The 16,110-nt window shown below is 40.6% G+C and overlaps 1 protein-coding gene across 1 annotated transcript in view; it reads left to right on the top strand.

Moving 5' to 3' along the window:
- The window catches only part of OTOGL (otogelin like), a gene marked incomplete at its 5' end in the record, with an annotated part of 127,984 nt that overhangs the window by 26,775 nt on the left and 85,099 nt on the right, over positions 1 to 16,110 (top strand). Inside the window, 8 exons of the mRNA XM_043546990.1 lie at positions 2,561 to 2,685; positions 4,424 to 4,633; positions 5,221 to 5,386; positions 6,840 to 6,914; positions 7,995 to 8,044; positions 8,794 to 8,956; positions 13,254 to 13,361; positions 15,022 to 15,160. Of these exons, the coding sequence (XP_043402925.1) occupies positions 2,561 to 2,685; positions 4,424 to 4,633; positions 5,221 to 5,386; positions 6,840 to 6,914; positions 7,995 to 8,044; positions 8,794 to 8,956; positions 13,254 to 13,361; positions 15,022 to 15,160 (1,036 nt within the window). The remainder of the gene's footprint in view (positions 1 to 2,560; positions 2,686 to 4,423; positions 4,634 to 5,220; positions 5,387 to 6,839; positions 6,915 to 7,994; positions 8,045 to 8,793; positions 8,957 to 13,253; positions 13,362 to 15,021; positions 15,161 to 16,110) is intronic.

Genomic DNA, 16,110 nt, shown 5'->3' with positions numbered 1-16,110 from the left:
GAAGTCCAGGTGATGGGATCTTGAGTCATTTCATGGCTCTCTGTTGGTGGGATGAAGTTGGTATACTCTTACCAATAAATAAGATTCACTTTTTTGCAGATTCACTTTTTTTTTGTAAAACATTTTGTTCTCATTTGATTTATGGATTAAATAGGATTTTTTTTTTAACAAAGGAAAACAGCCTTTCTGTGACCATACTGACTTATTTCTTGACCATGGCATGGCAAGAAACTACTCTGTAAATCACTGTATGCCGTCCTCCTTTTTAAGAAAGATTAACATGTCATCTGTGTATTGAATCATGTTATTCCTGGTATTTCCTGGTAGCTCCTTTGCATCCAAACCATCAGCACAGGGCATCAGAGCCAGGAAAAATGCAGTATCCAATACTGCTACCATCCTCCCTTGATTTCCAAACACATTATTGCTTGATTTTTTTCCTTAAATGTTATTAGGATTGGCACAACTTTAAACAAGAAGAATCCTTAATCACGAAGGATATCCTTTCCTCTTTCCTTTAGTCCTACTTCTGTACCTGGGATCACCAACCTTTGGCCCGTGGCCCACCAGGGTAAGCTCCCTGGCTGGCCGGGCTGGTTTGTTTACCTGCTGCATCCGCAGGTTCGGCTGATCGCGGCTCCCATTGGTCGTGGTTTGCTGTTCCAGGCCAATGGGCGCTGTGGGAAGCGGCACAGGCCGAGGGATATGCTGGCTGCCACTTCCCGCAGCCCCCATTGGCCTGGACCGGCGAACTGAGGCCTGTGGGAGCTGCGATCAGCAGAACCTGCTGACGCGGCAGGTAAACAAACTGGCCCGCCCCGCCAGGGGGCTTACCCTAGCAGGCCACTTGCCAAAGGTTGCCGATCCCTGTTCTATACCTTCCTGAAAATCCTTCAAACTCTATCACAATTCTTTATAGAAAGTAGATTTGTTTGACATATTGAATACAAAATTAAAACATCATTGAGAACTGGCTATTTGTCAGCCTTTTTGATGCTTCACTAAACACGTGAGTTGTAGCAGTGGCCAAATTCTGCTCTCACTCATGGCTCATCCAATGAATGCAGTTGCTTAGGGTTGAAGTGAGGTTAGACATTTCTGCATCAGTAAAATATTAGCTGAAGCTGAACCTGACTTTTATTATACCTTTATGAAGGCTAAAAAATGTGGAGACTGCTTGTTTGAATGGTGAATTTGCTTACATGTTTGAGGTTCTTTGACTTGCTGAGCCAGTAGAGACAGCAGGACTCATTTTGATTCATTTTCTCAGAGGAAGCAGCTTACATTTATATGCATGTCCACAACAACAGTTAGTGTCTGTTACTTAGGTTGGGGCTTGGGCCCTGGGGTTACCTTGGGTATCACAGGCAAGAGTTTATGGGCCACGTGATTGCTCCAGCAGCTTAGGAGCTGATGAGAGAAACTTTTATTTTAAAAAGTTAATGCCTTTGAATATGTTGTGAAAAAGAATATTACACATTTTATACTTAGATCTGAACCTTGTCCTTCCTTTTTAGATCATTTTTTTACAAAGTGATTTGATTTGCATTTAATAATAAAATTGGTCAGTTATGCAACGTTTTTCTTTTTAAAGACAGGCATAAACATAAACAAATTCCCATTGAAATCCACAAAAGTGTACTTTAAGGGTAGATTTTTTTTAACAGCTCTCCACTTTTTGTCAAAACTTGTCTCCCTTGATGTCCGTAATAAAGCTGACTTCAAAGGGAATCAGGCCAACACTGAATGCTTTTGAAAATCCCTCCCTAAATTTATATTCCATACTCTCAAATTGTCATTCTTTCTGCACTGTGTTGGATTTTTCTGGTTCAAAATCCATACATTAGATTTTTTCTGGTTCAAAATCCATGCAAGTGGCCCAGTGGTTGAGCAGGTCTTAGGAGACTTTGGTTCTATTCCCAGGTCTTCCACTGGCCTGTGAGGAGATCTTGGGCAAGTCACTTCACCTCTCTGTGACTCAGTTTCACCATTTGTAAAGTGGGGATAATACTAATGCCCTCCTTTTGTAATGTACTTAGAGATCTACTTATGAAAAGTGCTAAATAAGAGTTAGTGGCTGTTATTATTTGCTGGAGCAAGCCTGACAAATGGAGGCAGGAAACCCGAAAGAGGATTCATCTCTCATATTTGTTTTCTTGGTTTTAATGTTATAAAGAATTTATAAGACAGAGTTGGTAAAGATGTTATAAATGTTTGTAATAATGCAAAGAACACTGGACAGGCCTTGATTAAGTATACTTAACTTTCAAAAATGTTTATGTACCTATACCAGGCACACTGAATAGCCATTATACTTTCAAAGGTAGTATTTGCCAGTTGTAAAGGAAAATGTTTTCATGAGAGTTCTGTTCATTTCATTCCTTTACAAAGATTCTGAAACAAAGTGCAGTGACAGGATAATTCGACTGTGGTGTGGAATCAATGGATGTGCAAGAGAGATCTGAACAAATGCAAAGACAATATTAATAACTAGTCTATGTGAGAAGCCCTTCTACCAGGCAGTGCTGATCTTTTGCTTTATCTTTCCTTCTCCCTTCAGTTCTCCAGCAGGGATGATTGAAGGAACCCCTCAGCTTCATGCCAATGCATGGAAGGTTTCCTCAGCTTGTTTTGCGCCTGTCAACGTTCCTGTGGTTGATCCTTGCAATGTTAATCAACAAAACGGTATGGTCTCACTTTTGGAATTTTGATTTAGATTTATCTTAACCACATTACTAGAGCAGTATTTTGTTTTCTCTATGCTGCCTGAACGTCATTGTTACTTACAGATTATCTGTGGGTATTAGTGTAACTTCAGTTTTAGACACACACTGATTTTTTTTTTTTTGCAAACCCTTTCCTTTGGTGTGTTTAATGTCCTTAACAGCCAAACTGAAATAACTGTTGGCATATGCAAAGGTGATTACTTAATTTTGGATGTGCTTATGTTTCCTTTTAAGAAATATAAGCATGTTTTGCAGATCTGAAGGCTGTTAGGTCTCCTCTCTGATACGCATGTGTAGCTCACGGGGATTGTGCCTTATCCCCAGGTATAATTTGGATTTAGTATTTTTAATGTTTTTGGATATAATCTTCAAGTCCTTAATGAGGCCTTACCTCCACTGAAACCAATGGAATTGAGCCCTGAGTAAAGACTACAGGACTGATCCCAGAATAATCTTTAACTTTTAGGAAGCTAGTGAATCCTAAGGCGTTTTATATCTTCAGGGCTGGGCAGTTTTCTAGAGTGCTGTGGTTATCTGTGGCCAATGCAAGGGGGCCACTTTAGGACTTTTGTTTAGAGTCATCTCCCCAGTTCCCCCCAAGATACCCTCTCCCTTCCTCTGGCCTGCCTGAAAGATTGCCCTGCCTCCCTCTGCTGTCAAGTTCCACCCCCTGTTTCATACAGGAAAGCGGTATGGGTGGATGATGCAGAGCAGCGGTGGTGGCTGGCGATGGATGCCATCTAGTATAGCACGCAGAAGGACAGTGGTGTTGATGTGGCTGGCTGGGGAGGTCGTAGCTGGAAAACAGGAAGCTTGTTATCAGAGAGCTGAGCCTTCCTGGCATCTCCAGGACAGACCAGGAGGGTTTAAGAGGTGGGAGGGCTCAGGGAGAGGTGTGGTTAGTGGCAAGAGACAACAAAGATCTGAGTTTGCTTTGCTCTTAGCCTTCATATTTGAGTTCAAAGGACAAGTATGGTCATCTTTAGGAATCCAAGGATCAAAGTACTGTAGAAGAGGTCCAAGTGCAGCAATAAGCCACATGTGGTGGGCTGGCATAGGTCTCAGCCATGCAGTTGGAATGGTCATCTGTGGTCTTTTCTGTGGCAGCTATTCCACCATGTAACAGCCAAGCATCCAGTCACCTGCTTCTCTCTGTTTCTGTTAATGCCATGAGATAAAATGAATGAAAGCATGAGACAGGCTCAGCATCAAAGCAGAAATAATGGAGCATTTTGTGCCGCATAAGAATTTCAATGGGAAGGCCAGCAAAAAGTCAGTAACTCCAGGAAGCACTTTGTGGCATGTGGAGAGAGCAGTAGTCTTGGAACGTTTGTGTCCCGAAGCTCCAATTTGTAATAACTGCCCAGCCTGCATGCCAAGAAAAGTTTGGCCATTGCAACCCCCCAAAACTTTCAATGACTTTCTTTACGCTTTTGAAATGTGTTCTGTTTCCATTTACATGTTTCCTTCAGCTCAATATAGATTTTTATTTAGTTACGTATTTTTATTGAAGCAAAGTTCATTGGTGAAATATTTACGTCATTTACAAATAACAGTATTTTATGGAACTACTTTATGTAGAAGCTTTTATTGCACAGTTGTATGAATTGGTGTGTTGTTGATACTCTTTGCTATTTATTTTTGATTGCTATATTATCATGGGTATTGCCAAAAAAGAAAATGTTGCCTTCCCTTAGTTGGCTATGCATCCCACTGTGATATCATCAATCAAGAACTTTTTGCTCCATGTCACCCATACGTCAGTCCAGGATTATACTACCAGCTGTGCCGTTTTGATGCCTGTAAATGTGGAAGCAGCTGTTTGTGTAATGCACTTGCACACTATGCCTATATCTGTGGCAAGCATGGAATTGCTATTGATTTCAGATCTCATGTTTCATACTGCGGTGAGTAACATTTGCAAAAGAAGAATAGTTTTAGAAATGGGGAATGATGAGAAATTCTTTGAAATAGAACAAATCTTTGCTTTGCATCAGAAGCTAGAATCCTGCTTTGGGATGTTGAAACACAAACATAATGCACAGCAGATGCAGCTGCAGTGCCTAGGGTGTCACTTTTTGGAAGAAGGGGAAAGTGGTCACAGCGTGATATGGAAGGTAGAGCAGGGACTTGAATCCAGATCTTTCAAATCATTGGCTAACACCCTAACCACTGCATCATTCTTCCTCTCCCCTAGAAACTGAAATATATTGAATATACTTTGAAACACACAGACTTTTTCAAGGGTTTTTCTTAACAAAAAGGCGTCCTGAGTTTAATCATTTAAAGCCTCAAAATGAGTGAAGCCAAGACATTTTTAACACACTTGAAATCAGAGTTGGGCTGAGGTTTAGCTGAGAATCACGTGACTAAACCCCAGCACATCTCTGTGGCAATTTGGGACAGTACATCTTACTGTGTTATCTCACACTGTCATAAATGTATCTCAGTGTATTTATTGCAACCTCATAAGATGATGCTGTTTCCCCCCTAGCTCTAGTGTGCCGAAGTGGTATGCTGTATCATCGGTGCTCTTCTTTTTGCGGACACTCCTGTTCTTCCCTTTCTGCCCCGCATGTCTGTAATGACGACTGTGCTGAAGGATGCAATTGCCCTGATGGAAAATACTTTGAAGAATCAATCAACTTTTGTGTGCCAGTGTAAGTCATATTACATTGTTTTGAATATACCGTGTTTGTCGCTTTGCAGCAAGACTTAAAAATAGAACTCTTTCTTGCATCTCATTTTGTGTTCCCCTTTCTCCACCACTATTACTGAACCAGTTATTGGCTGCTGATAGTGTAATTGGTGACGGATGGCCAACAAGACAAGTGATTTACTGATTCAGTGTCAGAAAATTTAAAGTAATGCACATTGGAGGGAAACATTTAAACTACACGTACACCTTACAAGGTTCTACATTAACTATATCGGCTCAAGAAAGAGACCTCAGTGTCACTGTACACAGCTCATTGAAGACCTCTGTTCAATGCACAGCAGCAGTCAAAAAAAGCTACCAAATGTTAGAATTCATAAGGAAAGAGATAGTTTTATATTATTTGCTATCATAATGCCCTTATATAAATCAATGGTGTAGCCTCTCCTGGAGTACTGTTTGCAGTACTGGTCACCCAATCTTAAAAAAAGATTTTGCAGATCTGTAACTGGTTCAGAGAAGACCAACGAGAATGTTCAAGGTCATGGAAAAATTCTCATATGAAGAGAGATTGAAAAGACTGGGATTGTTTACAGTAGAAAGGAGACAAATGAGAGGCGATGTGATAGAGGTGTATCAAATAATAGAGAAGGTGGATCTTTAACTTCTGTTCTCCATTACACATAACAGAAGCCCAAGGAGACATTCAATTAAATTATAAGGTGGGAAGTTCACAATCAATAAAAAGAAATACCTTCATACACAGAATGTAATTAACTGTGGAACTCATTGCCACAGGAAGTCATTGAGGCCAAGAACTTAATAAGATTCAAAAAAGGGACTGGAAGTTTATATGGTTATCAAGAATATCCAGAGTTGTTACAATTAATGACAATAACAGTTTTGGAAAGGACAGCAAACCTTTTGGTTTTAGCCAATCTCTAACTATTAGAAATCAATGTGGGAAGCTGATTACCCCACAGCTGCTTTCTGAGTGGTTCTTATACTGTCTTCTGAAGTGTCTGGTTCTGGCCACTGTCTGACAGGATACTACACCAGATGAAACTTGAGTCTGATTCAGTATGGCAATTCCTATGTTCCTAAGTCAGGCTGCATCCTGCCATACTCATCCTGTAACCAGGAAGAAAAGCTGCTTTCTGTGAGGCTGCAACACACAGAAACAGCAAATAAGTAATTTGAAGATCATTACAGGATATGAGTGAAATCCTGGCCCAATTGAAGTCAATGGCAAAATACCCATTGACTTCAATAGGGCCAATATTTCACCCCCTAAGTCTTGCCTTAGGTTAAGCTTGCACTGTAAATATAAATAAGCAGATCAGTTAGAGAATTAAACTGCGTGTTTATCCAACTTAGTTAGGATCTGAAGAGTAAATATCCTTATATCCTATTTCATATAGTTTTCATACCCATATGCATAAGCTTTGTTTTCACAGATCTAGCTGTCGTTGTTATTACAAAGGCAGAACCTTCCAGCCTGGGGAAATCCTGCCCACACAGTCAGGCTCCTGGTAGGTTTTGGTATTAAGTGTTTAATCTTTGACTCACTCAGGCCCTGATCCTGCTAGTAGAATTGTATGAACAGACCCCTATGCCTGTGTGGTTCTTAATTCAGAATCAGGGCCTAACTGCTTCAAGATCCGTGTTTATTTCAATGTTGGAAAAGGAAATCTTGAAAGAAATTGGATTTAATATATTCTTAACAAAGAACTCATAAACCCAAAGAAACAATTCATCCCACCACCACTCAATATTCGCCACTCGCCCCAACTTCACCGTGCCCCATTGCCCCCTACTTGCCACAACCCATCTCACCCTACAGACCCCCCCCCCCCCCAACACTCCTCAGTCACCCCACAGCCAGCCAACAACTCAACCTCACCCATCTCTTCTGGGATTTTCTTAGCCACTCAAAGTTGCCCTTTCTTCCCTGTGTCCCCCCCGGCTCAGCCCTCCACTCCCATTCTGAGCTCGGGTGGCTCCTCCTGATCCTGGCTGTCCAGCTCCACTTGCTTCATACTCACTTGTCCCCACTCTGCTCAGGTTTGGTGTGGCTGCCAAACTTCAATAAGTGGTGTTGAGAGACCCAGGGTTTAGGCTGATCAGTTGGGTGTGGCCGCCCACCTATTATGACAGAGAGGTGGCCACGCCAAACTTCAGTGAAGGGGGTGTGACCCAGCGCACTAGGCCGCAATGCTGCTGAGGTTTGGCTCCATCATGACGGGGGTGGCTAGGCCAAATTTAAGCGAGTGGTGTTGCACTGTTGTGCCGATTAGTCCCCCCCGCCCCAGCTGTCTCCTGTTATTTCTCTAAAATGGGGGCCTATGCATGTGCACAGTAGGCCTGTATCACATTACCAATAAATACCCTGAGACACCCAGTTCCTGAATCAATATAAATAAGTTACACACAGAATTGTGGACAGATTTAGATTTCTAAAGTTTAATGATCATTCCCCTCTTGATTTAGATTGTTTAAATTAGGTAGTGTTTTTGAGTGCTATGTAATTGCTAAATTGTTTTCTCACGTACACAGCTGTTGTGTGATTTATTTTTTCCTGGAATAAAGATGGTTTGTTTTCTTTACACCAGCCAGTGTTTGAATGGAACCATGAAATGCACTGAAACTGCTACAACTGCAGGTGATTTATATTCTTGTCTTATTTTACAGTTTCACAGGAAAAATGTTTGCTGTCGAGTATTCATTCATTTGCTTTTTTATATTCATATACATCTCATCAGATGCTAAATATCACCACTATTTATGAAAATTATTTTTTCAGTCTAGAGTTACTTATCTTGATCTAACTGACTTTCAATACAACTTGTATTCCTAAGTCACTTAAGCAGAATTTTTAAAAGCACCTCTTGTAAGACATAGGCCACAATTTTCAAACATGGGTGCCTAAAATTAACCCCCCAAATTCCATATTAAAACATCTAAAGGAAGAAACCTGATTTTCAGAGGTGCAGAGCAGGTGAAGTTTCAGTTGGATTTCTGCTGGAATTTGTGAGTGTTCAACACCTCTGAAAATCAAGCCACTTCATTAAGGGCTGATCCAAAGCACACTGAAGTGATTGGTAATTGACTATAATAGGCTGTGGAGCAGGTCCTTGGTGCCTTGATTTAGATGCCTAACTTTAGGCACTGAAGTTTTCAATTTTGGACCTTAGTTAATAGATATTCTTAATGAAATAATTACATAGAATATAAACAAAAATGCAAATTTTCAGTTTAACTGCAGTTGAACACATACAAAATGCATTTAGTTTAAATAGTATATTTTATTAATTACAATATTTTTAAAAATAAATTGTGAACTAAAAGAATTAGAAACTTTCAGTGCAAAGGAGCAGCTGATTTCATTCAATTTGCATTTTACATTTGAAGTTCACACGTGCCCTGAAGGAAAAATCTACTATGACTGCAGATATTCAGTGCCTGGCTTACCAGCAGCTGGTGTGAACTGTGAGATCTCCTGTGCAAACCTTGCCATGAACTTCACCTGTGTGCCATCACCTCCATGTGCAAGTGGTTGTATCTGCCCCCCAGGGTAAGTGTAAGTCAGAGTGTTTAGTAGAGCCAGAGGGACAGGAATACTTTTCCTCCACAGGGACCCCCTGCATACTATCTTCTTTTTTTCTTCAGATAGTTCAATTTGTAAATTGCCTTCTTCTGTTTTGCTTGCAAACATTTGAATCTATCATGCTGTGTTTTTCCTGGGATGTAAAATAGTGATTGTCATGGTTACCTGAATAGCTGTATCACTGACCCTTTCTGTTGTCTCTGTGAGTGCACCCCCCCACAGGTGCTAGGCCTCATGCCTTACCTTTTCTTCACAGAATCCTGCTGCTCTCCCAATCTTAGATCAGGTCCTAGAGTACAGGACCCTGTGCATCAGCTGTGTGTACCCTAGCTAGTCTGACTGGGAAGCTAATATAATAAATATATTTATTTAGCCATAGGAACAAAGCATAACAAAGCATACATAAGAGAAAAGGATTTTAACACAACAAAAGGTCTCCATTTATTTCTACCTCCCTTAGAGCCCTAGGCAGGCCAGTCTTACCTTCTGGGGGATCTGTCCGGTGATCTCCACAAGAGGTTGAGCCAGAGCATCGAAGAAAATGGTTCTTGCCTTGTCTCTCAAGTATTTGGTGCAAAATGTATATCCAGATCCACTCCTGCCCCCCTTCTTGGATGCATTTCCTGAAAATCATGCTATTAAATTAACTCAACATACGGATGCAAAACACATCACAATATCCTGGTCACAATACAGTATTAATTGTACAGGCAGTTCCAAATCTGCCACACTGACATACAGTTGATATATGTTGAAAAGGCCAAAGGTACTACAGATATAAAACGATGTGACTCTGTTTACCTGTTTTAACCACCATAATCCATCTCAGATTGTGTTGGATGAAACTGTGATGATAAACATTAAAATCTTGGTTGATTTAGTTAAAGATTAAGCATTCACTTTGTTACATGGAAAATAAATTCATATTTAGTGCATAATTAGTGGTAAATTATGTTTCTGTATTTCCTTGTACTGTTCAGGCACACAGGGGTCAATTTTCTTTTCTAGTCCAAAATCAGAATAGAATAGTGTTATCTCCAAAATATTTGGGTTAGAAATTATTTCTGTTTTTACAGAAAAAAATGTTATTGATATCCAGTTTAGATGGAGTGGGACTTAAAGAAAGTCCTGGGAAGGTAACAGACTTATTATAGATTTGCAATTGTAAGGCACTAGTGCTAGCCTCAGTTGATATAGTCAGGTGTTAGGAAGAGATGTTGAGGAACAAGAAATAATAATGAACAGAGGCTAATCTTTACCCTCCTTCTAATTGTGAACAATTCTGTTTAATTTTTAAAAAGAAAACCCCATTATTAAAGACTTTCTCCCTGCCATTGAGTTAAAAAAAACAATAGACTAGTTTTATATCTTATGTGACCGAAGAACCCTTTAATGTCAACTGACAAATGGGTACAAGAATATCCTGATTCTGGTATGTATGTTCTGGTCTCAAAGGAAAGACCAGTCATACTGGTTATTAATATTTTTGTGAAATATAAGTGCAAGTATTATGAAAGCAGCAATGTGTGTGTGTGTGTGTGTGTGTGTATGTATATATATACTGAAAAGTTTTAAAATCTTTTCTAAGGTACTGGTCACCATCAGATGTGCAAAACAGCTTTTCTGTCAGATAAGAGATATGTGTCCATCTGTCTGGTTGTTTAAATGTAAATTTAAGTATTGTCTCATTCACAATATCTGTCTGAGCTGAATGCAGAATTTCAGATAGGAACTAACAGGTAGAGGAACACAGCTGGGGAAGAGAACCTTATCTTGAGATGCACTTCAAAGGTTTGCCGGGCTGTATTTGGGGAATAAAGAAGATACTCTGTCATCCTGCTCCTGTTTACATTTAGGAAAATGGGATCTCAGCTAGCTGAAAATGCTGAAAAGGACTTTGGGTGAGATACGCTTCTTTAGACAGGAGGTTAACCTATTAATTAAGTTTAGTCTCTTGCAAGTGTGTTATGATTTTGTTTTATATGTACCTGAGGACTGGAAAAGGGAAAATATAGTACCTATCTATAAAAGGGGGAATAAGGACAACACAGGGAACTATAAACCAGTCAGCATAACTTCATTACCTGGAAAGATAATGGAGCAAATAATCAAGCAATCAATTTGCAAACACCTAGAAGAACAAAAGGTGATAAGTAACAGTCAACATGGAATTGTCAAGAACAAATCATGTCAACCAACCTAATATCCTTCTTTGACAGATAATAAGCCTTGTGGATAGAGGGGAAGCAGTAGATGTGATATATCTCTACTTTAAGGCTTTTGATACTGTCTCACATGACCTTTTCATAAACAAATTAGAGAAATATAGCTTAGATGAACCTTCTGTAAGGCAAGTGCACAACTGGCTGGAAAAACGTACTCAGAGAGTACTTATCAATAGTTAACAATCAAGCTGGAAGGGCATATAGAGTGGGGTCCTGTAGGGCTCTGCCCTGGGTCTGGTTCTATTCAATAGCTTCATAAATGATTTGGATAATGGCAAAGAGTACATTTAAAGTTTGTGGACGATACCAAGCTGGGAGGGTTTGCAAGTACTTTGGAGGATAGGATTAAAATTCAGAATGATCTGGATAAACTGGAGACATGATCTGAAATAAATAGGATGAAATTCAATAAGGACAAGAGCAAAGTATTACACATAGGAAGGAATAATCAACTGCACAAATACAAAATGGAAATTGCCTAGGAAGGAGTACTGCAGAAAAGGATCTGGAGGTTATAGTGGATCACACACTAAATATGAGTCAATAATGTAATACTGTTGCCAAGAAAGTGCACATCCTTCTGGGATGTATTAGCAGGAGTGTTGTAAGCAGGATGCAATTCTTCCACTCTACTTGGCATTGATAAGGCCTCAGTTGGAGTATTGTTTCCAGTTCTGGTCACCACACTTTGGGAAAGATGTGGACATATTGGAGAAAGTCTAGAGCAGAGCAACAAAACTGATTTAAGGTCTAGAAAACATGACCTATAAGGGAAGATTGAGGAAATTGAGTTTGTTTAGGCTGGAGAAGAGAAGGCAGAGTGGGGACTTGATAACAGTCTTCAGGTACATAAAAGGTTGTAAAAAAGAGGAGGGTGATAAGTTGTTCTCCTTAACCACTGGGCAAGGTCAGGGCAAGAAGTAATGGGCTTAAATTGCAGCAAGTGAGATTTAGTTTAGACAGTAGGAAACACTTCCTAACTGTAAGGGTAGTTATGCACTGGAACAAATTACCAAGGGAGGTTGTGGAATTTCCATCATTGGAGATTTTTAAGAACAGGTTAGAAAAACACCTGTCAGGGATGGTCTAGATAATATTTAGTCCTGCCTCAGTGCAGAGCACTGTACTAGATGACCTGCTTAGGTCCCTTCTAGTCCTATATTTCTGTGATTCTATGATTTGTTTCCAATATCCTTACTACTATCTGCTTAATCTCTAATCTTTGATGATGATCTTATTCTTGTTTTCACTATAAATATATCTCAGTGCTGTGGTGTTAAGCAAAGGGATGGTTCTGAGCTGAATCTTACAAGCTCTGTGTATAATGTTCCCTTAGGCTCAGCAAAGCTGGTATTTCTGTGAGTAGCCAGTGTCGGGTTGGCTATCGCAGGGGATTGCTTCAAAGGGACTCAGGGACTGGGATGCACCTGTTGTTAACCTGCAAGGCAAAGTAAAGGCTGGCATAGCCCAGAGAAGAATGCTTGAGTGGCTAACAGGTTGCTGGTGTTAGAGAGCTAAGTGCAAACAAGACTTCCTCTTCTTGGAAGTAGAGGGTAACAAGGTGACTCTCAGTCCTGGGTACCCGAATACCCATCACATCTTATTACTTCATTTGAAAAAAAAAACAACCAAACTCATCCTTAATGCTGGTGATAATACTGGGAAAACATTACTGTGAACTTTGTTTAAATTTTTAAGTGAAGGATCCTCAAACTGATTTGTAGTGTGGATGGCATCTATTTTCATTTGCATGAACCACTTCCCCACTCAGCCACAACAGCAGCTACAGCAATTGCTTTCCTAGAGCATAATATCAGGAAAGCATGTAGTATATTTTAGCTGTTCTTTCATGTAGCTGAGCAGCTGGAGGTAAGAAGGCAGCACAATGTGACCAGCCAGCTCTCTGGACCACCAGAAAGTTCTCCAGTGACCAGCAATGTTCTATTGACCACAGCTGAAAAACTGTGCTTTCGGTGGTTAGTTTAAGCTCACGTACTTGGATTTTCACTTTAAACAATGATTTGTTTTCTATTTTGAAGGATGGCAGAGCATAAAGGGAAATGTTATGTTCCTGATAGTTGTCCATGTACCTGGAAAGATTGGGAGTATCTGTCCGGAGAAGTGATAGCTACACCTTGCTATACCTGGTAAGTGACTATTATGTTTTACATATTTCCAAAATATCATTTCCTGATAATAAAGTGAACTTTATACTTAATACAGAAATTTTGTAACTACATTGAAAAACAAGGTGGTACAGGAAGGGAAATATCAAGCAAGAGAAACTGTGAAGAAGAATACAGGAGAAATGTTGAATCTAAAATCATGGGTGAGGAAGCTGGTCGTTTGGTAGCTCAGTATACAGTTAGGATGAGCTTATATGCTATCCTCCAATAAGGCTTGGGGCTATGTGCAGGGCAAGGTACTACATAGTATGAGTGAGGATACCAGAATCTGTCTACTAGTCAAGACCATGAAAGAAAAAAAAATGGTTCACAAAAAATTAAAGGAAATAGAACAGCTAAACAGCTTTAAAATATTTTTAAAATTGGAAATATAGCACATGGATTCCTTTCACAGATCTCCCACCTGGCCTTCATTGGCACACACATAACTTTGTATGCCCCAACTCACATGTGGAAAAAAATATAACTGAGGAACACAACCTGTTTGCCCTTGCTTTGTAGTCAGCTTGCATACACATAGAATCATAGAATATCAGGGTTGGAAGGGACCTCAGGAGGTCTTCTAGTCCAACCCCCTGCTCAAAGCAGGACCAATCCCCAACTAAACCATCCCAGCCAGGGCTTTGTCAAGCCTGACCTTAAAAACTTCTAAGGAAGAAGATTCCACCACCTCCCTAGGTAACGCATTCCAGTGTTTCACCACCCTCCTAGTGAAAAAGTTTTTCCTAATATCCAACCTAAACCTCCCAACTTGAGACCATTACTCCCCGTTCTGTCATCTGCTACCACTAAGAACAATCTAGATCCATCCTCTTTGGAACCCCCTTTCAGGTAGTTGAAAGCAGCTATCAAATCCCCCCTCATTCTTCTCTTCCGCAGACTAAACAATCCCCGTTCCCTCAGCCTCTCCTCATAAGTCATGTGTTCCAGTCCCATCACAAATTAGTGACTGTGTGAAAATATTACTAGCAAATTGTATGAGCGCAGAAAATTAATTACACATGCATAAGCAGAGGCTCTGGATTTTTTTGCTGTCATTTACAACAGGCAACTCCATTTAAGTCACTTCATGTAACTGACAGCAAAATTTGGCCCTCCAAATGTAAGCAACTTTGGGGCTCGTTTGACACAAGAAAATCCATTGATAGTAATAGGAGAGTTCTGTGTATTGAACAAATGTAGGTCCTGTCTCAAAAATGTATCAAAATGAATCATGAACAGAAAGTTCTTAGTGTTCTAAGAATCTGGCTTAGGCATTGTAGAGTGGTATCACGGTGCTGGAGTTATCCATGTTGCCGGTGCATCCTGAGGAGGAGGTAGGAATGCTCTTACATGTCATGGAATCGGTAGGGCGTTCATGTTCATTTTCTGCACATCTTTATCAAATATGTGGTTTAAGGCCACCCTTTTGCCACTTCTGCAACGCTGGCAAGCCTACAATTCTGGGGCAGCATGCAGCACAACTCTGGGTTAACACGGCCATGCAAGTTTCCCCCTTCCTTGTTTTTTTTTCCACAAGTCAAAATAACGAGACTAAGAAAACTTCTTTGAAAAATAAGGGTTTGAAAGGAAAATAGCCTTTCTATGAGACATTATGGACTATATTGCCTTTTCCTCACAGTGTTTGTCGACGAGGGATATTCACATGCACCAGTTATCCTTGTCCTGCTGTGTGTACGGTTTACGGGGATCGACATTATTATACTTTTGATGGGTTGGAATATGATTACGTCAGTGACTGCCAAGCTTATTTAGTGAAGGTAGGAGAATTTGTTCACACATTGTTTTTATATTCCATAGGCGCACTCCTGTGTTTTAAAAAAAAAATAAATAAAAAATAGAGAACTGGACTTGCAAAGGGAGCCTCTACATTTTTTCAATACCAATAGTTGTTATTTAGAAAGAGCCTTTAATAAATAGCATGCAACAGAGATGTAAGGGAACTTTGGGGGGAAATCTATAAAGAACTATCCTATAAATGGCTTTTTGTGCTAGCATTATTTTGAATATGATGATGGTGATTTTTTTTTATATAGTGGCCAAAGTATACATAGGTGCTCTAAGGACAAATAAAAGACTGGACCTGTCTCTGCCCTGCCATGATAAGGGAAAACAAATCAAGGAGATGTGTAGAGACCACCCTCATCAAGCCATCCCCACAACTGGAGTTCCCATTGTGCTCCTCCGTCTATATCTTTCAGATTTAAGCTCTTTGTAGCAAAGGTGGTCTTTATTTTCTGTACTCAACCTTGCTGAGTAAGTTGTCAGCCTTAAAACAAAAGCAGGGCATAGGAACAGGTTAAGATTGGCTAACCATTATTTGCATCTAGCTAGAACTGCATCTAGCTAGCTTGTTCTAAACCAGTGGTTCTTAACCTATTTATCATTGTGGGCTGCAGGTTGAGAACCACAGCACCCCCATAAAAGTGCCCCACAGTCCCCTATGCCCAGCCCCCCCTGCTCAGAGACCCCTCCACAGAGTGGGGCCAGGAGCGGAGCCCTGGGCACGGGGCCGGGCAGCCGGACGCCACACCCTCACAGCGCAGGTTTGGGCAGCCAGACCCCATACCTCGCTGTGTGGGGCCTGTCAGCCTAAAACCTGGGGGTACTGTAGTACCCCCACAAACCTCCAGTTCCCAGTGCCCCATCCCCCCTCACTGCCCAGAGTGCTCTCCCTCCCCACACACCTGCCCAGAGACCCCACTCTCCC

Source organism: Chelonia mydas, chromosome 1 (assembly GCF_015237465.2).
Source record: "Chelonia mydas isolate rCheMyd1 chromosome 1, rCheMyd1.pri.v2, whole genome shotgun sequence".
NCBI classification, from domain to species: domain Eukaryota; kingdom Metazoa; phylum Chordata; order Testudines; family Cheloniidae; genus Chelonia; species Chelonia mydas.
This window is presented reverse-complemented; position numbering and strand designations above follow the sequence as displayed.